The following is a 25,708-nucleotide window of genomic DNA, read 5'->3' on the forward strand; positions in this document are numbered from 1 at the left end:
ACGTACCTTGCATCAATGCCAACCAATGCCCGCACGCTATCACCACACACCTTGCATCTATATCAACCAATGCCCGTGTGCCACCTGGACAATCTCATGCCCAGAACGCCTTGTGTAATCATGATTGCATCAACTCCTCCATCACAGCATCATCACAGCTGCATACCGACTGTAAACCGTGCACCAGGTTGGTTCCTAACTTGAACCTCCCAAAACAGCACTTCACAATGTCACACTTCTTCAGCACCTTCGCAATACCACACAAAGTGATATCCATCGAACCGGAAGCTCTGATACCACTTGTTGGGGGAGACAGGGGAGCCCATGGGCCGAGGAGCAAGACACCAAGAGATCTTGGACACCACATCTTAACCCAAAACCTTAAGGCATTAGGTTTATGGGTCACATCTCTTATAAAGTCTTCTTCTCACCCACACTTAACCAATGTGGGACTCCAATTCCGCACTTGAATTCTCAACAATCTCCCCCTCAAGTGCGAGTCACCTCCACATTATCATGGCCCCCCTCCGCGGAAGCTTATCCACTCTTGCACCGCCGTTCACTTCACCGCGTCAACGGAACCCGCCGCCTAGCCACACCGCTAGGAAGACTTTCGACACAAGGAGTCGTAACCATGGCTACACCAACCATCGGCTCTGATACCACTGTTGGGAAATAACACAGCTGAAGAAGTAAAATAAATCAGGAGCGCAATCAACAACACAAGAATATAACGTGGAAACTCCAAAATCGGAGAAAAAACCACAGCCGTTGTCAAAACCGACAACCAGAGAATAAACACTATGTGAAAATTGTTACAACACATAGACTTCACTCTCAACCACCCCATAACCCCGGTACACCCACACTCTCCAAAGTAAATATTTGAACTACATCTCACAATACTCTAAAACAAGAGCATAAGAGAAAAAGAAAACACAAATATAAACTTAAAGTGTTTTCAGGTGCTACATGTTTGGTGTTTTGGTGTGTTGAAACAAGGAGCCTAAGATCCCTATATATAGTCTTGAACCCTCCCACCCCTCACTAATCTAAGCGATGTGGGACTTCTCCAAGATGCATAACTTAATCTTTTTTCTCCTTCATTAGCAATGTGGGACTTACATTGCAATCAACTCCAACAAAATCCCGAGTTTCCATTTCTTGAAATTAGACCTTTCTTTCAATCCAGACAGGAAGGCAGTGAAACTATACCTTGCTAGTTGGAAATAAAGTTGATAGGGTTAAGTTTCATGCTCTAGTACTAGGCCTGAATAGATATTGCCCAAGCGAATGAATCTATGATCATTGTGAAATATTCTCCATTAGAATTATGACAATGAAACAAAATTGAAGTTTTGTCTTCCATGTGTCTTAAAGTAGTTCACCATTCTATTATCGAAATCCTCTCCTCCTAAGTGAGTATTTCCTGCAGTGGCTTTAACTTTGAATTCCTTTCCTTTAATTGTAAGGAGAGACACATCAAAAGTATCACCACCAAGGTCAAAGATGAATTTCGCTCTTCCGCACAATAAGTTCTCTTGTCTAGGCCATATGCAATGGCTGCAGCTGTGGGTTCATTGATTAACCGCATAACATTTTGACCAGCAATGGTTCCAGCATCTATGGTGGCTTTGCGCTGAGAGTCATTGAAATAAGCGGGCACAGTAATAACTGCATTCTTAACGGGTGACTCCAGATATGCCTCAGCAATCTCCCGCATCTTTGTGAGAACCATGGATGATATTTCCTCAGCAAAAAAGTGCTTCTCCTTACCGTGATACTTAACAACAATCATGGGTTTGTCATCAACACCCGCAATAACCTTGAATGGCCATAACATGATATCATTTTTTATAATGGGATCATTAAACTTCCTACCAATTAATCTCTTAGCATCTGCATAAATATTAACAAATTCTCAACTATTTATCATTTTTCCAGCTTAATGTAAACATTTAGAGTAGGGCAGTAAAAAAGTTGAAATTTTTACCAAAAACAGTGTTCTCAGGGTTTGTAGCAGCCTGATTCTTAGCAGCTAAACCAATCAACCTTTGATCATCTGTGAAAGCAACAAAGGAAGGAGTAATTGTGTTGCCTTGTTCATTGTGAATGATGTCCACTCTGCGATGTTGCTCATTCCAAACTGCAACACACGAGTAGGTGGTGCCAAGGTCGATTCCTATGGCACATTTCTCATCTTTTTTGCCCATTCTTTCAATCTAGCAAAACATAGTGATTAAAAAATACAAGTTGATGCATGGGAATAATGAATGGTGTAAAGCTCAACTTTATGTGTCACATGAGAATCAGACTTAGCTGAATATTTCTTTGAAGGAATTTGTTATGCACCTAATTTAGAACCATTTGATAAACTCCACTGTTATCCTAAGTGTTAAGCAATTCATCATAGGTAGACAAGTGTAATTTAGATATTTTCTTTGAGGAAATTGGAATCCTAATCAGTGGCCAGCTTTGTTTATAAACTTTGTTAACCGCTACGAATCTACGCAGTTAGCACTCTTTCTGAGGTAACTGTAAAATTAACTTATGATTAGAGGATGGCTAACCTGGAAACAAATGGAGTTTAAAAATAGTTGTCATGAACCAACTATCTCAAAAGGTTACATTATAGAAATAGTTTGTTAATAACACTATATTAGAGTTTTATAATAAAGTGGTCTAAAATAGCACAATGTAGTTTGGCCTGTGCATTGTTTGCACAAACATAAAAGAATGTTCATGTGTCTTCTTCACCCTAAAGCTAAAAACTTAAATGTTTCATTCATGAAAACGTTAAAGAATAACAGAACCAAAATAAGGAACAAGTCATACCACCAAAAGAGAGCAGCACACAGGGGAGACGGTCACTCGAGGGAGAAAGAAGCAGCTTCGAGAGTTTGTTAGCGCAAAATACTGAAAATGAAGATGGAGAGTGACACTGGTTTAGTCTTTTCTGTTACAGATGATATCTTTGATGTTCTGTTTTTTTTTGTTAAAGTTGATATCTTGTATTTTACATTTAGATTTTTATGAAAATGGTATATTCAAAATTTTCATTTACATTTTGTTTCGTGGAAAAAATGATAGGGTTTCTCCAATTTCATAATTATTTAAAATAAAAAGAATAAAATGGTATATTCAAAATTTACATTATCAAAGTTGTTGTTCTAGAGATAAGTAAGTTGGAAATGAGAGCGATAGTTCAAATTCCGAAAAAGATATATGTTGTGAGTGACATGAATTTGCAGAAAAAATTAAAATATTACATCGGTTTAAAATTTAAAGTTTAAACTGCCAGAAAACGAAATAGTCTGCCGCAATATTCCATCGGTTCTGCAACCCCCGCGAGACCACGTGTCCACGTCCACTGTAGTATTGACACTAAACTCAAATCACGCTCAACTATTACACTGAACTATCTTTATTTGGTTATTTGTCAAACTAAACTTCAATCTCACTCACAAATTACACTCCACCCCATTTATCCTATCATTGGCCGTGTTGATTTTATTATCAAAATGCTCTAGTAGGTGGGAACTGGGAAGAGATTAAAACTAACAATTTGGGATCACAAGTAATATATAGTCAAATATTGTGTTTCCAGTTCTTGAAATTAGACCTTTTGTTCAATCCAGATTGGAAGGCACTGAAATTAGACCTTTAGTCAATCTATTCAACTAATAAAAAATGAGTGAAGATGCTAGTTGGAAATAAAGTTCATAGGGCAAGTTTCATGCTCTAGTATCTGTCCTGAATAGATATTGCCCAAGGGAATGAATCTATTATCATCATGAAATGTTCTTCATTAGAAATTAGAATGGTTGAAAATGGTGGCTATGATGTTATTATCTGCATTAAGACAATGAAACAAAAGTTCAAGTCTTGTTTTCTATGTGTCTTTTTCCAGTTTTTATAGAATAATGAATAACAACAATCCAATACTCCCTAGAATTTTTTTTGACATTCTCATGATTGTAAGCAAAGTAAGTTCAATTCTCTATCCTTTTGTATGAGTTATTGGAACTTGAGGACAAGTTCAGAATTCAGATACACAAAAATGTTATTGGAACTCGAGGACAAGTCAAAACAGCTTCAAAGTTGGAAGGAATTTAAGGATAGGAATGCTAACTCTGGGAATGAAAAGCTTAAAGTGCAGATTTCACGCATATGAGGAAAGTAGAAGGAAAAGAAATTTGTAGAACTTCAACAACTTCTTTCTGGAGAAGGAAAAGGAACTCCAGACCAAAATTGTGGAGCTGGAAAGAAAATTGGAGAAATTAAATCAGACCATTGCTTCACAGAAGGTGCACTCATACTGAGTAATTTTGAGATTATTTTCCTATACTTCTCAAATAAGCTTAGAGTTACAAGTTAACAACAGTTTCCCAAAAATCAATTCTGCTATGCAGCTAGCTGTTTTGAATAACGACTTTCTATATACAAAAAATGAAATGAAAAGAAAATGACAATGAAGGAAATGTACTTTGCATGCAACACAAACACTCTGGAGAACAAACACAAATTTAGCAAGAGGTAAAGTATGAGTCAGGGGAACAAGTCAGGACGCATGTCGAGTGTCTAACTCAACCTCCACCACATATATTTATATAAACTTCCGGAACGAATTCACGGCCGTATCACTGACCGGCTATTACTAGCGATTCCGGGGGCTTCATGTAGAACTTATTATAATAAAGGTTTTCGTTATCAAAGACAAAATGACTAGTCAGTACAAGCAAAGCTCTAATAAAATGAAGAGAACAAGTCAATCTTGCCCACAATTGGTTTAAACATGCTCTCAAGCTCCTTTACACAATCCTCAAGCACCTCTATTTCCTTTGGCTTACTATTACCACCATCAAGCAAATTTGTAGCCTTTGTGATTGCAGAACTGATCTTCTCCTTTTCTGCTGATGTAAGCTTTAAATTAATACAATCATTCTTCAAAGCTTTCCTCATCTTGTAAATGTATTCATCCAAAGAATTCATTGCATTGGCCTTCCTAAGGATTTGCTTGTCTTCAGCCTGGAATTTCTCAGCTTCCTGAATCAATCTTTTAATTTCTTGGGTCGACAGCCTCCCTTTGTCATTGGTTATGGTGATCTCATTCTTACTACCAGTGTTTTTTACCTCAGCAGAAACAGTTAGAATGCCATTTTCATCAATAGCAAACCATACATCAAATGGGTGACCACGAGGAGCACAAGGAAAGCCAGAAAGCCTAAAAGAACCCAAGAAATTGTTATCTCTTACTCCAGCTCTCTCACCTTCATAAACCTGAATCAGGACACTGGATTGGTTATCTACACCTGTCTCGTAACCCCGCGTCTTCTTTACAGGAATAGTAGTATTCCTTGGAATCACCACACTCATGATATATCCTTTTGCCACTATACCAAGAGACAACGGCGTAACATCTGACAAAACCAAGTTTGGAACCTTCTTAATGTCTCCACTCAGCAATGCAGCCTGGACAGCAGCACCATAAGCAACAGCCTCATCTGGGTTGATGCTCTTGAATAGATCCTTCCCATTGAAAAACTCCTGTAGTAGTTGTTGCACTTTTGGAATCCTAGAAGATCCACCCACAAGAACAACATCATGCACTTTACTTTTTTCTATCTCAGCATCATTGAGGCACCTATTCACTGTCTCTATACATTCTCTAAACATGTCCATGTTAAGTTCCTCAAACCTTGAACGAGTGATTGAGGAACAGAAATCAATGCCTTGAAATAAAGAATCTACCTCAACTGTGGTACATGTAGTCCATGAGAGTGTCCTTTTCGCCCTCTCGCAAGCAGTTCTCAACCTCCTCAGGGCTTTAGGATTTCCACTAATATCCAATTTGCTCTTCCTTTTGAACTCCTCTACAAAATAGATCACCATTCTGTTATCGAAATCCTCTCCTCCTAAGTGAGTATTTCCAGCAGTGGCTTTAACTTTGAATTCCTTACCTTTAATTGTAAGGAGAGACACATCAAAAGTACCACCACCAAGGTCAAAGATGAATATATTTCGCGGTTTCTTACAATTAGTTCTCTTGTCAAGGCCATACGCAATGGCTGCAGCTGTGGGTTCATTGATTATCCGCTTAACACTGAGACCAGCAATGGTGCCCGCATCTATGGTGGCTTTGCGCTGAGAGTCATTGAAATAAGCCGGCACAGTGATAACTGCATTCTTAACAGGTGACTCCAGATATGCCTCAGCAATCTCGCGCATCTTTGAAAGAACCATGGATGATATTTCCTCAGCAAAAAGATGCTTCTCCTTACCATGATACTTAACAACAATCATGGGTTTGTCATCAACCCCCGCAATAACCTTGAATGGCCATAACATCATATCATTTTTTATAATGGGATCACTGTACTTCCTACCAATCAACCTCTTAGCATCTGCATCAATAATAACAAATTCGCAACTATTTATCATTTGTCCTGCTTAATGCAAACATTGAGAGTAGGGTAGTAAAAAAAAACAGTTGAAAATTTTACCAAAAACAGTGTTCTCAGGGTTTGTAGCAGCCTGATTCTTAGCAGCAACACCAATCAACCTTTGATCATCTGTGAAAGCAACAAAGGAGGGAGTAATTGGGTTGCCTTGTTCATTGTGAATGATGTCCACTCTGCGATGTTGCTCATTCCAAACTGCAACACACGAGTAGGTGGTGCCAAGGTCGATCCCAATGGCACACCCCTTGTCTTTTTTGCCCATTCTTTCAATCTAACAAAACAAAGTGATCAAATTAAAAGAACAAGTTGATGCATGGGAATAATGAATGGTGTAAAGGTCAAATTTATGTGTCACATGAGAAACAGATTTATATGAAATTTCTTTAAAAGAATTGTTATGCACCTAGTTTTTTAACCATTTAATAAACTCCACTATTAACCTAAATGTTTTGTACATCAGAAAGATAAACTACAGATCTTTAGGATTGATTACTTCCCCTCCCTAATTCATATGTCCATCAACTCTTACCCCTTAGTTATCATTTAGGGACGTTAAACAACTCATCTTAGGTAGACTAGTGTAATTAAGATATTTTCATTGATAAACATTTATATCAATGGATATTATTCTTCTTAGAATAATGTAGTTCTAAATTTGAGATGTTTGGTTGATGAACACAATGATAACATAAAAAGAGAAACGGAATCAAATTAAGAAATAAATGTTACCAGGAAGCAACCACTCACACAGAGGAGACGGTGTCTTGTGCCGTGATCAGTCGACGGAGAAAGAGACTAGCTTCGTGAGTTTGTTCAGATGGAAAGTGACATTGGTTTGAGTTTTCCTTTTATAGAGATTTTTTTATTTTTTATTTTTTATTTCTTAATCTCATTGGATTAAATAATAATATTTTAAAAAACTAACAAACTGATAAGATTCCACATTCCATAATCGATAATTAATTAATTATTAATGCCTTGATAATTTTGCATTCAATTTATCTTCTAAGTGTAACAAAACAGAATTAAAAAATCTTGCATTCAATTTAAGTGGTTGAGTTACTGATTAGTGGATATTATACCTGCGTTCCACGATTTACTTACAATATTTTTAAACATTTATATAAATTACTATAGTTTAAATTATTATAGTTTCATTTTTTTTAAAAGTCAATTTTAAGTTGATAAATGTTGTTATTTAATGTAAGTAGTTGAATGCATTCCTCTTGCAACCAAAAAAAATGTAAGTAGTTGAATAATTTTTTATTATACAAATATTTTTAGTTTGTAATTTTATTGTTTAATATATGTATTACAAAGAAAATTTGATGTTTTTTTTGCTTTATTTAATGGATCCTCGAACTTGAATGAAAGCAAATGCGTTTTCCAAAAAGAGGTATTGATTTGGTACAATGCTTTTAATAGAATGCAATACTTATGTTTTTCTTACGTATTTAATGTTAAACTCAAGTATGTTTTACACACAAATATATATATATATATATATATATATATATATATATATATATATATCGGTAGTAGTCAAATAAACAGAAATTTAGATTGCTTCGGTCAGGCATGTTCGGTTTGCCCATTTTTTGTTTTCAATTTCAAAGAAACATAAAGTAAATTTTAAAACATTTTTGGTTGATATTTAGAAAATGTTTTTATCGAAAATGTTTTTTATAATATGATAGAAACATACAAAAAAAAAAAGGTTTTCAATGAAAATGAAAAAAGTTGTCACCATTACCTAGGGGTGTTCGCGGATTGGATTGGATCGGTTTTGAGGAGAAAAATCATCCGATCCGATCTCATCGGTTTTATGATTTTGTCATCCAATGGAGTTTTTACTAAATTCAAATCCGATCCAATCTATAGCGGTTTGGATTGGATTGGATTATTCGGTTTTTGTTTCACTTTTTTATATTTTGAAATTGTGTTGTATAAATTTTAAAAATATATAATATATGATACATAATTTATAACATTAATATAACATTCATAAATTATAACATAGTAACAAATTTTTAAATTATGATTATAATTGTTTACTTTGATGCATGTATATAGTTCAAATAATTACTTGAATTTTTTTTATTAAAACGTAATTTTATAAATAAGCATGTGTGATATAATCAATATATAAACAATAAATATGTACTATGTAAGTGTAAATGGAATGATATATGTATAACTAAAAGTATACATATTTGTGAATGTTCGGTTTGGATTGGATTGGTTCGGTTTTGGAATTCAAATCCGAAATCCGATCCGATCCAATAAATAATTTCGATTTTTTCAATTTTCAGTCCGTTCGATTTTCGGTTTGATTGGATTTCGGTTTTTTTGGATCGGTTTGTCGGTTTTGTTTGGATTGGTTCGGTTATGAACACCCCTACGACATTACCAATGCCACCATCCCAAAAGCCTATACAACCCTACGCCCGCCATAAACCGTCTAGTCCTTACATTCTAGCCCATTCAACCGCCCTTGTGCTATGTCATCTTGGCGGTTTGGTCCATGATAGAACCTGATTTTTATTGATAGAGAACCCTAATTCCCAATTGAAAACTAGGGAGAGATATAAGAGAATGGGATACGAAACGCCCTTCCAAACCTCATAGAGATCCACTCCTCTCTCTACCCAATTCCCAAACTGAATACAAAGATGATTCACTCTCACCCTAACTCTCTTATTTATAGTCTCATTCCCTAACTAACTCCCAAACCAAATAACTAATTCTTAACCTCCAACAGATACGGGTACCTATCAATCCAGCATACAAGCAACATGGGCACGTCTTTCTATTATGGCAAGGGGTTTCACCTAGTCCAGATCTCAAGGCGCGTCTTTCTACTCATCCAACCACTATTTTGGAGACTTTTCTATCTCTTCTTCCCTAACCCATGGCTTTAAGAATCTTTTGTTGCATGGCTCGGCAACTATTCTAGAGAAATCATTATGGCGTTGTGGCTACCCCAAAGGCTATCCTAGAGAAAACAACCTAAAAGAATCACACAAAAGAATCATTCTGGAAAAGGGTGAGTGCCTTTCTTCATTCATTTCTTCACTCAGAGCAATGCAACACAAAAGAATCATACAAAAGCTAAATACATTTAAAAAGAAAAATCCAACTTGTTTCTGGAGACTTAGCTTGCTCAAGATGAACTACTCAACCGCCTTGGGGAGAATCATAAAACCCACTATGGTAAGAGCTTCTTTGACATCAGACTCAATGTGTTATTTGAGTGGTTTACAAATTAAGAGTATTAGAGGTGAAACTACAACAGAAATGATACTGAGTAATGCATAAAATGCTATTAATATGTTTTCTTTCAAGTAATTTCAGACTATAGACTAAAGAGCCAAGTTTTTGGTATTGTTCTTGCTTCTCTCCATTACAAGGGATTCCCATGCATGCACAAAGTTTTGGTAACCCAGACTGAGTGAAGAATTATTAACCCATGAGAAAATCAACTTGCTGAGAAGGTAGCATGGGCTAGTCCTGTTTGTTAAGTTTCAAATTTCTGAGTTAAAAGTGTCTCAAACAAATATTTTGGGTCAGTTTGAATGACAAAACAACCAAACATATTGCAGGCACACAATAGAAAAAGGAAGTATACAAGCCACAGTATGATATCAAAAGGTTCAATGGCATGATCTTTGAACATAATTTTAAAGTTGAGGGCTGAAATCAAAACACAGGAAGATGCCCACCAGAAAGACTTTAAAATTTCAATCCATTTGTATCTCTGAACAAGTAAAGAAAGTGTGACCGAAATATTCATTTGATGAACATAACATTGGTGAGTTTATTTTCAGTGTGAGACTTTTCAACAGATAGTTTATTTTCAGCATGTACCTGGTTTTTTACTACAAATAACACATGATGAGATACCTAACTTAGAGAACGGGAAATTAATACCATATGATAAATTATGCATGCCTATAAACATGTTTCATCTGCACACTCAATTCAGGCATTTTCTGATTACACATAAAAACAATAAATCTAACAGTGAACTGATAAATGTGCCAGAACATAAGATAAAAAACCAGTACATTAAAATACAGTAAGAGGAAAAACTGCTAAGACAAGAAAAAAATTAGGAGGGGAAATAGATAAAGAAACAAAATATCAAGTACTAATTCCAACTAGGATTTTCTAACTTTCATACTCAGGAACATAATTCAATTCTAAAGTCTATCTACACTCCTACCTTACTAAAATCACCACTAAAACAGACACCGGCCATGCAAGACTATTTTACATGATATAATTTATATTCTCTTTGAAATACTATGTTTTCTTCTTGTAGTATCATCATTTGAAGGAAAGCTATGACATTGACCTGACTATTCAGAGTATTCTTGCATGCTTCAAGCCTGCAAGAAAAATGAGCTTTTTGTAAATATCACCATATTATATACTGTATCAGATTTTAGTTTGAGGACTGTTATTTCACTCTAGATCATAGTTATTTCTCTTACATAATTTTCCACCCAAACTGCCTTTCATTATTCCGAGCAAGCGAGACAAAATATTTTCCCTATCCAACAGTGAATTCAGTAAACCATAAAATATCATCTTTCTTTGGAATTTCATGTACCATTTACTTATAAAGAGAGAAACATAACTAGCTAGGAAGGAGAGAGTATAAGATAGGTTAAAGAATCATTTTCATGTAAGCATGCATTCGGTAAATAGTAATAGTACTGAAATGGTGAAAATGATTGGAGAATTACATACATTGATACTCTGTTGGTCCTCAAACTAACCAGGGAGTGACAGTAAACTCGCTGTATACATACGACTATGTAATAGACAATATCTGCTCTCCCCCGGCCAAACTGCAAGCAGCTTTCCTTTACCGTCGAGTCTCAATAACCTCCCAAGCTCATTCGTTCCAAAAACATCGCCCCGTTTGGTGAAACATATAGGAAAAAATCCGGACGTGCGAGGGATGTCATGAGCAAACAAAACAATCTTAGTCCAAGACGATCGCACTTTATACTCTTTCATTATCCATATTTCAGCCACGCCGTGATAACCAATGCAACACACACCAAGAAATCCTCTCATCCCTCCCAAACAATACGATTTCTTATTCAATTCCAGAGCTAAATCATGCGACAGAGCAATCTCCGATAAACTCCTCCGTATCAAATCAAATGCCAGCACTACATAAACCTGCTTAACACTAGGCTTAACCAACCAATGAAGACACCCATTTAAGAACAAATCATGTTCATAATCGAAATCAAGATGCCGATATTCATCATCCATTCGCAGCGAAAAGGGTACATTGGTTTTCAAAGAAAAACCCTCAATTGTAGGAGCATAGCCATAGGAATTTACAGAAACTAACAAGTAATCATCATTTGATTCATCATACCCAATACCATACAAAGAAGATGCAGAATAACGAAAACTAGTCGATTGAACCCGTCTTTGGAAACCCGTTGATGGATTAAACACAACGAAATCAGCGAAATTGGGTAAAAGGAAAAGTAGAAACCCTCTGCAAGAACCCAGAACCTCAAGATCAGTGATGGAGGGACAGAATATAGAATTACTACCAGAACGGGGTTGTTCATGCGGGTAGTTGAGCACTGCAGTGGTGAATGGTGGTGATGATTCAATGTCTAGGGTTTGGAATTGGAATTCATCGGTGGATTTGAGGAAGAGATAGTGGGTGGGTGAAGCAGCTAGGTTAAAATGGGATTTGGCAAATTGGGGATTGGAAATTTGAGAGAACCATGATTTGGAGACGGATTTGAAACGGAGAAGAGAAGTCACTGGTAGTTGCAAGAGGATTTGTATGATCAACTCGTCGGGGAGAATGGAAGAGAGTGATGGATTCTCCTCCGTGCAGCTTCGTCGCTGCTCGTTCATCTTTCTTTCAGCACCAGCAGATGAGCAGATATGTTGGTGGATATTTGGCCTATGTATATGGGATCTGTAGTTTCTAGGTTTAATGATGAAATTAGTCCTTCAATTAGTATTTTATAAAGGCTTAAATATGTTGGAGGCCCCTCTAAAATAGGGTTCCTTTGGTAAAGGCCCCTCTAAAATATTTTTTGTGGAATAAGCCCCTATTGTGAAAATAATATACAGTAAAAGGCCCCTGCCGTTAGGTTCCGTCTAATTCCTGCTGATTGTGCAAACGGCGCTGACGTGGATTTTCTTGTGTGTAAATAATTAATATAAAGAGGTGACACGTAAGTAAATGAAAAAAAAAAGTAAAAAACTCAAAGTAAAATCCCAAATTACTGAACCCTAAAATCCCAAGTTCCCCTTTCACTTTCACGACACAGTTTGGCTGAGGAAGAGAGAGCACGATTGTGAGTGAGAGGTTAGAGAAGTCGACGACGAGAGGGAGTGCGGCGGCGTGCGGCGGCATGCGACGGAGAAGACGGAGAGAGACAGAGAACACGGTGCTTCGAACTTGTTTGGGATCGTCTCTAAAGGTTGGTTTGAACTTCATTATATTTCTATTTTAGGGTTGCATTCACTATGGATGATGAAGGTGGTCGTGGGTCTGGTGAGGGTTGTGGGGTTTTGAACTTATTTTGCATTTCATGTAGCCTTTCATGTATTTCTATCTTGGGTTTCATTCACTGTGATTCATATGCCTTAATTTATCCATGACGTTCCCTTTCTATTAATGTAATCTAATTGGGTAAAGTTGTGTTTTGTAGTATGGACCAACATTTCTCCTTTGAAATACACCATGGTGGAAAATTTGTTGAAGACCCTGTGCTACATTATGAGGGTGGTGAGTTGACTGTCTTCCCTGGCTTTGACCCTGACTACTGGTCGTATTTCATATTGTTGGATTGTGTGACTAGCCTAGGGTATGCTAAGGATGGCCTCACAATGTGGTGGAAGAGTAGTGAGTTGCCCTGGACAAGCCTTAAGCCAATGTTGTTGGATTCTGATGCCACGGACTTAATGAAGTGTGCCTGTGCAAATAATGGGGAAGTCGAGTTATTTGTTGATGGCATTCTTGTTGATGATGGGGTTAAGGAGGATGTTCTTATTGCTGATGTGGTGGAGGGAGTTATTCCTGAGGTTGTTATTTCTGAGGAAGTTATTTCTGAGGTTGTGGGGGGTGTTGGGTCTGTTGAGGGTGGTGGGACTAATGGTAATGCTGCTGGGAATGTTGATGGGGATGGTGTTAAGGGTGGGGGCAATGTTGCTGGTGATGAAGATGGTGGTAATTCTTCAGATGATTGTCTTAAGGGAGTGAGATTGGATGATAGTGAAGAGGAAAGGACTCTGGCCTTGGATGATGGATTTCCTGATGACTGCAATGCTGAAACTATTGGACTTGAGGTGGTTTTGGGTGGTCAAGAACCTGCCCAAGGACAAGGCACAGAAGATGTTGTTCCTCCCCAAGGAGCTGTACATGACCAAGAATCTGCACCTCATGCCCAAGGATATGTACCTCCTGTTGAACCGCTGCCTATGCTTGATTTTGATCATTTGCATGAACTGGAAGAAGGTTACGTAAGTGAAGAACTTTACAGTGATGGGTATGTTAGTGATAGTGATGGAGAAGTTGAGAGGCCTAGGTATCCTATGTACAGAAAAGAAGAGATGTGCAGGGAATTTATGTTTAGGGTGGGTATGGAATTCAAGACTTTAAATGACTTCAGGTATGCAGTAGCACATCACTCCATTCTGAATGGTAGAGAGACTAGATACATTAAAAATGATAGAAAGAGGGTGAGGATTGGATGCAAACCTGATTGTGACTTCATTGTTATGTGCAGCAAGGTTGGGGGAAGTCAAACATTCAGAATTAAAACTTGTGTATCAAAACATACTTGTGCAAGGGTATTTGATAACAGAAATGCGAGTTCAAGGTGGATTTCAAGTGTGATTGTTGAAAAATACAGATCTAATCCTGATGTAAAAATTAATGACATACTTGAAGATGTGAGGATGAATTATTCAACTGGAATCACCCCTTGGAGAGCATTCAAGGCAAGAAAGATGGCGAAGGAAGTGTGGGAGGGAGATGCAACCAAACAGTATAGTCAGTTGTGGTCTTATTGTGCTGAGCTGAGAAATAGGAGTGTGGGTAACACAACCAAACTAAACATTTTACCCCCTACTGCTGGTGATTTGCAGCCTAGGTTTGGTTCCTTTTACTGGTGCTTTGATGGCTGTAAAAAAGGGTTTAATGCTGCTTGTAGACCCTTTATAGGAGTGGATGGGTGCCATCTAAAGACCAAGTATGGTGGTATATTGTTGATTGCAGTGGGTAGAGATCCAAATGATCAATACTACCCACTTGCTTTTGGGGTTGTTGAGACTGAGACTAAGGAGACTTGGAGATGGTTCATGCAGCTTCTCCTAGAAGATATTGGTGACCAACAAAGATGGATTTTTATATCGGACCAACAAAAGGTAACTGTCACATATTAATTGACTTTAATCTATGGAGGCTTTATTGACTTTATTCCTTAATTGCAGGGGCTTCTGGCTGTTTTTGATGAATTATTGCCAGGTGCTGAGCACAGGTTCTGCGTACGCCATCTCTATGCCAACTTCAAAAAGAAATTTGGTGGAGGGTTGATGATTCGAGACTTAATGATGGGTGCTGCCAAAGCCACCTACATACAAGCTTGGCAGCAAAAAATGATGGAGATAAAGGCAATTGATGAACAAGCATATGAATGGCTGGCTAAAATTCCAACTAAGGCATGGTGCAAACACGCTTTCAGCTTCTACCCGAAGTGTGACGTTGTTATGAACAATCTATCTGAAGCTTTCAATAGCACAATACTGGTGGCAAGGGACAAGCCCATACTGACAATGTGTGAGTGGATAAGGCAATACCTCATGACTAGGATTGCTAAAATGAGGGCCAAGGTTGGGAAGTATAGAGGTGTAATCATGCCTAAGCCAATGAATAGGCTGAACTGGGAGGTGGACAAGAGTGGCAACTGGATTCCAAAGATGTGTGGTGAAGGGCAGTATGAGGTCCAACACACAGTGACCCTAGAGAAGCATGTGGTTGACATTGAGAAGGGTCGATGCAGCTGCAACTACTGGGAGCTTGTTGGTATACCGTGCAGGCATGCAGTAGCAGGTATAACAGACCTAGGAAAAGATCCCATCAGATTTGTCCACCCATACTATAGTAGGGAAACTTATGAGCTTTGCTACTCATTTAATGTATCACCAATAAATGGGATAGCTCAGTGGCCTACAACCCCATATCCTGACATCCTACCCCCACAGTACAAAGTTAGGCCAGGCAGACCAAAGAAACTTAGAAGAAGGGGACCCGATGAAGAGCCCAACCCTAAAAAATTAACAAGAACTCAAACCTCTAATAGGTGTAGAAGGTGTGGGACTTTAGGCCACAACAGGAGAACATGTAAGGAGGCTCCAGCACCATGGGAAATTGAAGATGAAGAGGAGGGAAATGTGCAGAATCAAAATGAGGAAGGTCAATCAAGTCAGCAGGTTGTGCAAAATGATGCAGGCCAGTCAAGTATGATTTTATATTTTATACTGCACTATTTTATCTTTTTGAGGAACAGGTTTGGAGGCTTTACTAAGTATGATTAATGGATGCTACAGTATTTGATGTGAAACAAACCAATATATGTACTTCATATTTGGAAGCTGCAGGTTTTGGCTACAAGTACGAAATATACCATGAATTTGTTTCTAAGAATTGGCGTGAAATTTATGCTACTCATGCTCTTTTTTTCTTAGCATGAGACTGGAGTATACAAGAATCTCTTACCAAGTGCCTTGAATATAACTTAGGCTTATAAACCTCAAAATTAAAGCTTCTGAAACATAAGAAATTGGATCACCAAATCAACTTCATTGAAACATAATGGCTAACAATTGTTACAGACTGAACCACCTATTTCCATTTCACATGTTACAATTGTTTTTGCTAATGAGAGCCATAAACCATAACCCAGAAATCACATGACAAACAATTGAAAAATACATCAACATTTTCCCCTTTTTCCTTTCACTCTCTAATTTCTCAGCTTCAGCCTCCAACTTTTGATTCAGCCTTGCATTCTTCACCTCAAGGTTGAGTCTTTCAACCTCCAGCTTCTGAATTTGAGCCTCCAACTTGGTTATCAACATTGCATTCTTTTTTTTGAGTTCAGCCACATATCCATCTTGGAAATTCTCCTCTAGTTCATCTTTCCATCGAAAATAGCCACAATTTTGCTCATTCTGAAGTAATTAAAAGCAATCAAATATCCAAAAAGAGAGCCCTCGAGGGAAGGAAGGACAAGCACAAAATCAAGCACAACGAAGGAAGGACAAAATCAACCAATCAATCTAAAACTCACCATCCAATTTGGGCACCTCCAGAATGCTCTTCGAGGGTTCTCTGTTGTGTTAGAGATGTATGATATCACTAGCTCTCCACATTCGCACACCCTAGAAGAACGCGAGGTCGAGGACGATGAGCAGCTTCTGGGAAGTCTCTTATCTGCGAAACCACTGTTCATCTTCTTCATCTTCGTCTTCTTTCTTCTCCGCCGCACTCCCTCTCGTCGTCGACTTCTCTGACCTCTCACTCACAATCGTGCTCTCTCTTCCTCAGCCAAACTGTGTCGTGAAAGTGAAAGGGGAACTTGGGATTTTAGGGTTCAGTAATTTGGGGATTTTACTTTGAGTTTTTTACTTTTTTTTTTCATTTACTTACGTGTCACCTCTTTATATTAATTATTTACACACAAGAAAATCCACGTCAGCGCCGTTTGCACAATCAGCAGGAATTAGACGGAACCTAACGGCAGGGGCCTTTTACTGTATATTATTTTCACAATAGGGGCTTATTCCACAAAAAATATTTTAGAGGGGCCTTTACCAAAGGAACCCTATTTTAGAGGGGCCTCCAACATATTTAAGCCTTTTATAAATGAATTTTATTTTAGTCTTTTGGCGGAAAAATGAAATTTAGTGGCGGTTAAAAACAGACAGCAATTGTAAAAATGATTGTCATTAAATGTCTTTTTCCGTCGAGGGACTAAAATCAAACTCACTTACAAAGTTTGAGACTAATTTGATCATTAACCATAGTTTCTTTGTTTGTGTGTTTTACTTGTACCGTTGCTTGTATTTGCTAGTTTTTGTGGGTTGGAGTACCCCATATATTCTATTTTAAAGCATTACTCCCTCCGTTTTTTTAGTGTCGTTTTAGAAGCATGTTTTTTTCTATTTAACTATTATTTTGATATTTTATAGTTATAATTTGTTAATTATACCTTTACTTTTTCAATAACCCATCTTCACATTTTCCATAAAATTCTTCTTTCTCAATAACTATGTAAAGCTTTATGACTTAATGATTAAAGAACTTTATGACTTTATGATTGGAGAGTTTATGACTTTATGATTGAGATGTGAAATGGTAGAATGGAAAAAAAACTCTAACAATCCACTATCTTCGTTGAAAAGCTTTATGCTAAAACGACACTTAAAAAGGAATAGAAGGAGTATTTAGCTTATAAAAAAAAGTTGCAGACACAGTGGCAGAGTATTAGTTAGATGAGAAGCTCTCTACCAATCTTCGTTGGACAACATTTGTAGGCGCCCAGCCTCTTGAAAAATTAAGCTTCTAAATCGCGCAGGGCGTGTTTGTTAGACTAAATCACTTTTCCTATCTATCCATGCAAATTTTTTTGGTTTCCTGGCAATGTTTGTGATTGATTTGTTGTGAGGTTAGATCTTTTGTGTGGTCTCCTGATGTGGTTTCTCGTGGCCTACGCCTTGTCCTATTGTTGCTTCAGACTCGCGTTGTGTTTTTATAAGTAAGCTTGCGTTGTTGTGCCAGCTTAGTGTAGTTTGATTTTTCGCTTTAGTTGTGTCACCAAAAAATCTATATTCGCTTCCTATCTCTCACTTGGTGTGATTGTGATAGCAGTGTGAATGAATTCTTTTCCCAAAAACAACATAGAATTTCCAACCAAAAACCAAGAGCAACAACAATGGACTCATAATAGTAGTATTAGTAGTAGTGTACACCCCTTTTACATCTTCACAATCAACTCTCCGATTCAACCGAGCGGTGGTGCAACCCGACTCCGCCGCCGCAGATGGCGAAAGGTCGCAAGTTGACTACAAGCCGGAGCGAGCGCTTCTTGGGAGCCTACGCCAACAACCACAGCCAAGCCCCCAACGACTCATCCGAGCTCCGGGAAGAGGATATATGGTCCACCGGCGATGATGCCGGCGACGATGTCTCCGTTTGGGAGCCAGACGATGTCGCCGATGAGAGCTCCGGCGGCTCCGCTTACCGACGCCGGATTCACCGGGATGTGAACAAGAACAACCACCACCAATTCGGTGGCCTGTCGCTGGCGTTCGAGGACCCGCCGGCTGGTGGTCCGGTGACGGCGTCGGCGAGGATCGTGCACCAGCTCCGCACGCATGATGGTCTGGCCTCGACGCCGCGAGGACGCCACGTGGCGTCCTCTGCGCCGATGAACGTGCCGGACTGGAGCAAGATACTCCGGGTTGACTCGGTGGAGTCGCTGCACGGCGCGGACGATGATCTCGATGAGAGCGAGTTGGAAGTTGTTCCGCCGCATGAGTACTTGGCGCGCAGCCGTAAGAAGGCGGCGGATTCAGTTTTCGTGGGAGTGGGTCGGACGTTGAAGGGCCGGGACTTGAGCCGGGTTCGTGACGCCGTTTGGAGCCAGACCGGGTTCAACGGCTGAAGGCCCGGTTCAGGTGGGTGAGTGAGTGAGTGGTTCTTTCTTCTTTCCACCCTGTTTGTAATCTGAGTTGATTGTTAAGTATGATTATTGTTGTTAATCAGATTCAACTTAGTGGTTTGTTAAAGTAATTACTACTTGTTTAATTCGAATGGGTGGGGCGATGACTCGGTTGGGGGGACTCAGCTGAAGGGAGTTCAACTCAGTGGCCAGTGAGCAATTAGCATGTAATTGGTAAATTTATATTTCTGAGGATAAGGGTTTTGATTTTGGATATTACTATGTCTTTCAACCTCTGTTTGTTCAAGGAGGAATTAGCTATTGTTAATTGTCAAGGACAAGCAAATTGTAATTTGTAATTATAAGACCATCATTATCCAAGAAACTCATCAGAGTTTCTAATTTAAATTTTCATAATGTCACGTCATTTAAACCACTTTAATCAACTCTACTCATTTTTTACTCAAACCCAGCAATTCTAAAAAGTTTCTTAAATGGACCCCACAATATACCTCACATTTTTATATTTTTATTATTTATATTTCATTTTAATTAATTCTTATTTTTATTTATTTTTTATTTATTTTTTAATCATTAAAGTTTCTCTAGAAAGAAACTTTGGAGCAAAGTTGCTTACCACGTGGAGAAACTTCATTTTTTACAACAGTTAATAAACTTTATTTCATATGACATGTCACAAAAAAAAAACTTTATGAGTTTCTTTGTTGCAGATGCTCTAAATTGTTAATTAGTTCACAATCACTTTTTTTTCTATTCTTTTTTCTCTTTTTATTTCTTGTTTTGTCTTATCATATATTCATTATTAGATCTTTCATTTTCTATGCTATCCCATTTTTCTGTGGCTGAGTGTAATTGGAATTTCAACCAATTTGTTTCTATATATTATACACCAATTTGTACCAAACACAGTTAAACTAACAAGTTACTACATGACAGGAAGCAACTTGCCATTAACTTAATTAATAGTTTTGTGAAAATTAATTACAAAATGCCAAATAATTATGGTTTGGCAATAATGAGACATGCATCACCCTCTTTTAAAAAAAGAAGTGTTGTGGCTTGTGAGGACACTTTGGTAGAAAGGAATCATTTGAATTGTTAAAAAAAAAACTAATTATGTCAAGTTTCATCACCTAATCATGAATTTTAAATTTTAAAATATTTTATTATCAAACACTCAAAAATTAATAATTAATTATATAACTTGTCATGATCAATTTTTTTAAGATGAGGTGATCTATCTTGCACTTTGGTTGGTTGGTTATGAGACAAATAATAATAATCACATAAGGACCAACAAGAAAATATCAAGATACTATTTTCTTTTCTAAAAATGTATGTAATTGAGCATAGTAATAGTGTATGCATGACCATGGAGCTCAAGAAAATATGTGCTTAATTAAATTGAGGGGCACGTCCGCACAAGGCAGTCATCATGCTTGCTTGTTTATTTTAGGAAGCACGATCGTGCATCATAAGAAGCAGATCATGCACATCACTAGTTCGTTTAGATTCAGCTTAAGCCCTAACCACTTTATATTTGAAGGGGAATAAGGTGTGAATGAGATGAAGGAAGAAGATAAGAAAGAGGTTAGAGAGGCAAGTCCAGAGTTAGGATTTAGAGTTGAGGAGCACGACCATACAAGGAAGTCAACACACGTATGCTTGTTTATTTTGGGAAGCACAGTCGTGCATCACAAGGACCAAATTGTGCATGTTGGTGCAACCAAGTTCAGCCTTAAGCCCTAATCACTTTATATTTAAATGGGAATAAGGCCTGAATTGGATGGGGGAAGAAGATAAGAAAGAGGCTAGAGAGGCGAGCCCAAAGTTATAATTCGGGGTTGATGATCATTGAAGTGCTCTGACAATGTCATTACATGTCTTTTCCCTACTTTGCATGATGTTAGCTACTTGGATTATTATGTTTATAGCTTGTATCATGAGTGGCTAAACATCATCTTTCGAGGTTGCGTTGTAGAAAATTATTTGAACATCGTTTTGATATATGTTTATAATCCAGATTCCTATTGCGTTTGTATTAATTTGATACACTTTATAATATTACGATGTAAATATCCACATAACAAGTATGTTAATTCCCTCCTTGCGGATGGATTAATTCAACGAAACTAAAAAGGAATAGAATGTATATAGTTAGAAATCATTCGTCCCCAACATAAGTTTTCATATTAATTTTGTATGCTATCAACTCATCTAATATAGTATACCGTGAATCATCACTTAAACACTTTTATTCTTCACCTTATTAAAGTAATTATGATGTTCTTGGGTAAATAGTAGTTGGTATAGTTTGACGAGTTATTAAAACTTTAATGAGCGTAATTGACTCCCATAAGTAGACTATATTAATTTACTTACAATATGGAGAATTTTTTTATGCCCTAATTAATTAGGTTTGATATTTGAGACTTTCTCTTACCATTTTTTACATAGAGTCCAATTGCTCCCATGTGTTCGTATACTTGAAAACACAAGAACAAGCATAAAAAATAGCTTCACCTTATCCTACAAGGAACATCTTGAATTTCTCAGTTCTGCTCTTTATATTTCCAATTCCATGCCTTTTCCTCCTGTTCTTGCGTTTCAATCACATGCAATGCAACTTGCCTTATGCCTTGCAATAACGAAAGAATGTGAGATTTTGTTGCCCCTCATGTGTGTTTATTAAACCTTGAATTTATGGTAGAATTTAATAAAAGATCATCGTGGTATATACAATATTGTGATTATATATCAGGGTTTTAAGATGCGATTGTATTGTGTCCGTTGCGGCGTTAAGGTATTTTAACTTTGCACCAAATGTAATAATAATAATTATTATTATTGTGTATTGTGTATCTTTCAATTTTTTTATACCGAAAAGATAAATTATGCCCATCAGAGATTGATCCATAGAAGTTTCCCTCTCCAACCCATATGTCACTCAGCTCTTACCATTTGAACTATCTTTCAATTTTAATATGGTGGATAAATTTTTGAATTTTATGTCATCCAAAGGACTAGGCGAGTGAAAGACACTCTAGCCTTCATGATTCAGGCACGATGTCTGGTGGACTTGTGTACTGGACGAACTAAGAACAATGACGAACCATAAAGACACTCTTAGCCTTCATGGTTCAAGCGTAGTGTCTTATGGACCGGGTGATGAAAAATTAATGGTGAGTCATAAAAACACTTAGCCTTCATGCTTCAGACACACTGTCTTGTTGATTTGCAGGAACCCACCTTTCAAACTTTTTGGAAGATGGTATAATATGAGGTCTTTCCCCATTCTTAAGGAGACAAGTCATTGCTTAGCAGAGATTGAGTAGTGCCCTGAATTTGATCTCTCGCTATTGCAATTCAACATCAGATTGGTTAGCCAGGTTGGATGCACGTTCTCCGCCTAAAGGTGTACGTAGCTTAGATGATCATCCTATTGAGTTAAAAACTTTTCTTATGAGACTTGATTCTCAACGTTTGTTATTTTCTAAATATTTCTTCCGATATAAAAAAAAGTTAAAATCATATTTAAGAGTTAGGACACAAAATAATTTTTATCCTCCCCACCTCATAAATTTTTTCCCCTTTCCCACCCTAATTTCAATCTTTTCGATCAAATCCACCCAAGATCAAAAAAGAAAAAGAAAAAACTCACACCCTAGTCTTCTCCCACAATATTTTTCACTGCGTCATACCTCCCTCAAATCTGCAATTACCACCCACAAATCCCTTCTATTCTTCCCTGCGTCCCCACAAGAGAGTTATCGGTGCTTTCCCAAGTTATCATCGGAGTAACCCAACAATTTGCCTGAATTGGAATCACACCGCAACCGCCGTCTGATGCCTCTCTGGAAACCTCCGCAAATTCTGATGCTCTCCGCAATTTGAAACACATTGTATTATCCTTATACCCTCTCCCAATTTTAGTTCAATTTTTTATGTGCTTGATTGGATATTGATAAAAATTGAGAGTTATTAGGTTTTGTTGTTGTTGTTGATAATCTGCAGTTTTCATATTGTCAAACACTCTCTCTAGTGTTAATTACTTTCTTGTTAGTTCTATAGTTTCTTTTGATTTTCCATGAAAACTAGTATTTGATTCTTAACCAATTTTATCACATTCATCTTAGAAATGGGATTTGGAAAATGTCTGCATAAGTACATGTTATGCATATATGCTGAAATACCATCGAGTCTCGTATTTACTATCGTTGTCTTCTTTCATCAGGGTCTCATTTCAACTTCCATCATACTTATGAATGTCTTCTAGTTTGAAATGCCGTCAGGCTCAAGTGCACAGTCAACCAAAGTTGGCTTTGACATGAATCAGAATGAAGTCTCTCGTAGTGACAGCGGTGATAGGATTTTGAAACATGTGGAAGATAAAGAAGAACAGGAGGATGAAGAGGGGGAAGAAGATGAAGATGCAGATTTTAATCCTTTTTTAAAGGGAACCTCTTCACACGAAGCATCTTCTAGTTTGAGCATCTTCTGATTCATGTCAAAGCCAACTTTGGTTGACTGTGCACTTGAGCCTGATAGCATTTCAAATAGACAATATATGGCTATTTTTTATGCTTGAGAGCCTTAGAGACAGACATTCATAAGTATGATGGAAGTTGAAACGAGACCCTGATGAAAGAAAAAGACGGTCGTAAATACGAGACTCGATGATATATCAGCATATATGCATAACATGTACTTATGCAGACATTTTCCAAATCCCATTTCTAAGATGAATGTGATAAAATTGGTTAAGAATCAAATACTAGTTTTCATGGAAAATCAAAAGAAACTATAGAACTAACAAGAAAGTAATTAACACTAGAGAGAGTGTTTGACAATATGAAAACTGCAGATTATCAACAACAACAACAACAAAACCTAATAACTCTCAATTTTTATCAATATCCAATCAAGCACATAAAAAATTGAACTAAAATTGGGAGAGGGTATAAGGATAATACAATGTGTTTCAAATTGCGGAGAGCATCAGAATTTGCGGAGGTTTCCAGAGAGGCATCAGACGACGGTTGCGGTGTGATTCCAATTCAGGCAAATTGTTGGGTTACTCCGATGATAACTTGGGAAAGCACCGATAACTCTCTTGTGGGGACGCAGGGAAGAATAGAAGGGATTTGTGGGTGGTAATTGCAGATTTGAGGGAGGTATGACGCAGTGAAAAATATTGTGGGAGAAGACTAGGGTGTGGGTTTTTTCCTTTTCTTTTTTGATCTTGGGTGGGTTTGATCGAAAAGATTGAAATTAGGATGGGAAAGGGGAAAAAATTTATGAAGTGGGGAGGATAAAAATTATTTTGTGTCCTAACTCTTAAATATGATTTTAACTTTTTTTTATATCGGAAGAAATATTTAGAAAATAACAAACGTTGAGAATCAAGTCTCATAAGAAAAGTTTTTAACTCAATAGGAGGATCATCTAAGCTACGTACACCTTTAGGCGGAGAACGTGCATCCAACCTGGCTAACCAATCTGATGTTGAATTGCAATAGCGAGAGATCAAATTCAGGGCACTACTCAATCTCTGCTAAGCAATGACTTGTCTCCTTAAGAATGGGGAAAGACCTCATATTATACCATCTTCCAGAAAGTTTGAAAGGTGGGTTCCTGCAAATCAACAAGACAGTGTGTCTGAAGCATGAAGGCTAAGTGTTTTTATGACTCACCATTAATTTTCCATCACCCAGTCCATAAGACACTACACTTGAACCATGAAGGCTAAGAGTGTCTTTATGGTTCGTCATTGTTCTTAGTTCGTCCAGTACACAAGTCCACCAGACATCGTGCCTGAATCATGAAGGCTAGAGTGTCTTTCACTCGCCTAGTCCTTTGGATGACATAAAATTCAAAAAGAAATTGGACTCAATATACCCGGGCTAAATTATAACCCCCCAAATCCATCCCACACTTAAACATATAAACCATTTCATGGACTCAAATAGACATTCATCTTGACCTGTTTCGACTTCAACGGAATCATCAAAGTAAACAGCATCCACAGCCAAAGCTGAAGCAGTAATAAGGCTAAGGATTACGCTGGTACACTACTATCAGTGTGCTACCACACAACCTAGTTTTCTTCCAGATTCCAATGTACACAGACAATGTTCAAGTAAACCCAGAAAATTCCTTAAGAAACAGTGCTTTTGAAAAACCAATTAGCGAAAATTTCACACCAAATCAAAAAAACCAGATCGGCAAGTGAACATTGAATACAGACTCAAAACGAAAAGCGAAATGGCTAAATCGAGCGTGTAACACAAACCAACGAAGAAATTGGAAAACGTTTATCGCAAGAGATAGCATCAAACAGAACAGATGAAGAAGATGAACGCTGACCTTTTCGACGGTGATCAACGATTGCAGAATCGCAGCGAGTCTCTTTGCCTCGTTTCGAAGGAACGAGGGTTTCCGAGACTCGATGATCAACCAGAAGCAACCTAGCGATGAGGGTTTCCGAGACTCGATGAACAACAA

At 37.6% G+C, this 25,708-nt stretch overlaps 4 protein-coding genes and 1 pseudogene across 6 annotated transcripts; 1 reads left to right on the forward strand and 4 right to left on the reverse strand.

Moving 5' to 3' along the window:
* Positions 1–1,331: 1,331 nt before the first annotated feature.
* On the reverse strand, positions 1,332–2,213 carry LOC130717053 (heat shock cognate 70 kDa protein-like; annotated as a pseudogene).
* A 2,479-nt stretch (positions 2,214–4,692) lies between these two features.
* On the reverse strand, positions 4,693–6,783 carry LOC130728739 (heat shock cognate 70 kDa protein-like). 2 transcript variants are annotated; one of them, XM_057580299.1, is made up of 3 exons: positions 6,504–6,783; positions 5,961–6,404; positions 4,693–5,873 (listed from the first exon to the last, which is right to left on the reverse strand). In XM_057580299.1, the coding sequence occupies exons 1-3, from the start codon at positions 6,721–6,723 to the stop codon at positions 4,747–4,749; spliced, it is 1,791 nt and encodes a 596-aa protein (XP_057436282.1). In that variant the 5' UTR covers positions 6,724–6,783; the 3' UTR covers positions 4,693–4,746. The 2 variants fall into 2 exon arrangements, with proteins under 2 accessions (XP_057436282.1, XP_057436281.1); XM_057580298.1 differs by having other exon boundaries at positions 4,693–6,404.
* A 3,696-nt stretch (positions 6,784–10,479) lies between these two features.
* LOC130728740 (F-box/kelch-repeat protein At3g06240-like) lies at positions 10,480–12,588 on the reverse strand. Of its 2 annotated transcripts, XR_009015765.1 has the most exons (3): positions 11,217–12,588; positions 10,958–11,016; positions 10,480–10,852 (listed from the first exon to the last, which is right to left on the reverse strand). XR_009015765.1 is itself a non-coding variant. In XM_057580300.1 (2 exons), exon 1 carries the CDS (start codon positions 12,360–12,362, stop codon positions 11,241–11,243), a length of 1,122 nt encoding a protein of 373 aa, XP_057436283.1. In that variant the 5' UTR covers positions 12,363–12,588; the 3' UTR covers positions 10,480–10,852; positions 11,217–11,240. The 2 variants fall into 2 exon arrangements, 1 of the variants encoding a protein (XP_057436283.1); XM_057580300.1 differs by lacking the exon at positions 10,958–11,016.
* Positions 12,589–16,373: 3,785 nt separating this feature from the next.
* On the reverse strand, positions 16,374–16,981 carry LOC130717112 (uncharacterized protein At4g04775-like). Its single transcript, XM_057567230.1, has 2 exons — positions 16,811–16,981; positions 16,374–16,691 (listed from the first exon to the last, which is right to left on the reverse strand). Exons 1-2 carry the CDS (start codon positions 16,979–16,981, stop codon positions 16,374–16,376), a joined length of 489 nt encoding a protein of 162 aa, XP_057423213.1.
* A 1,581-nt stretch (positions 16,982–18,562) lies between these two features.
* Positions 18,563–19,186, forward strand: LOC130728741 (protein S40-5-like). The gene has a single exon (XM_057580302.1). The coding sequence runs from the start codon at positions 18,563–18,565 to the stop codon at positions 19,184–19,186; it is 624 nt and encodes a 207-aa protein (XP_057436285.1).
* Positions 19,187–25,708: the final 6,522 nt, after the last annotated feature.

This window comes from Lotus japonicus, chromosome 1 (genome assembly GCF_012489685.1).
Source record: "Lotus japonicus ecotype B-129 chromosome 1, LjGifu_v1.2".
Classification (NCBI taxonomy): Eukaryota; Viridiplantae; Streptophyta; class Magnoliopsida; order Fabales; family Fabaceae; genus Lotus; species Lotus japonicus.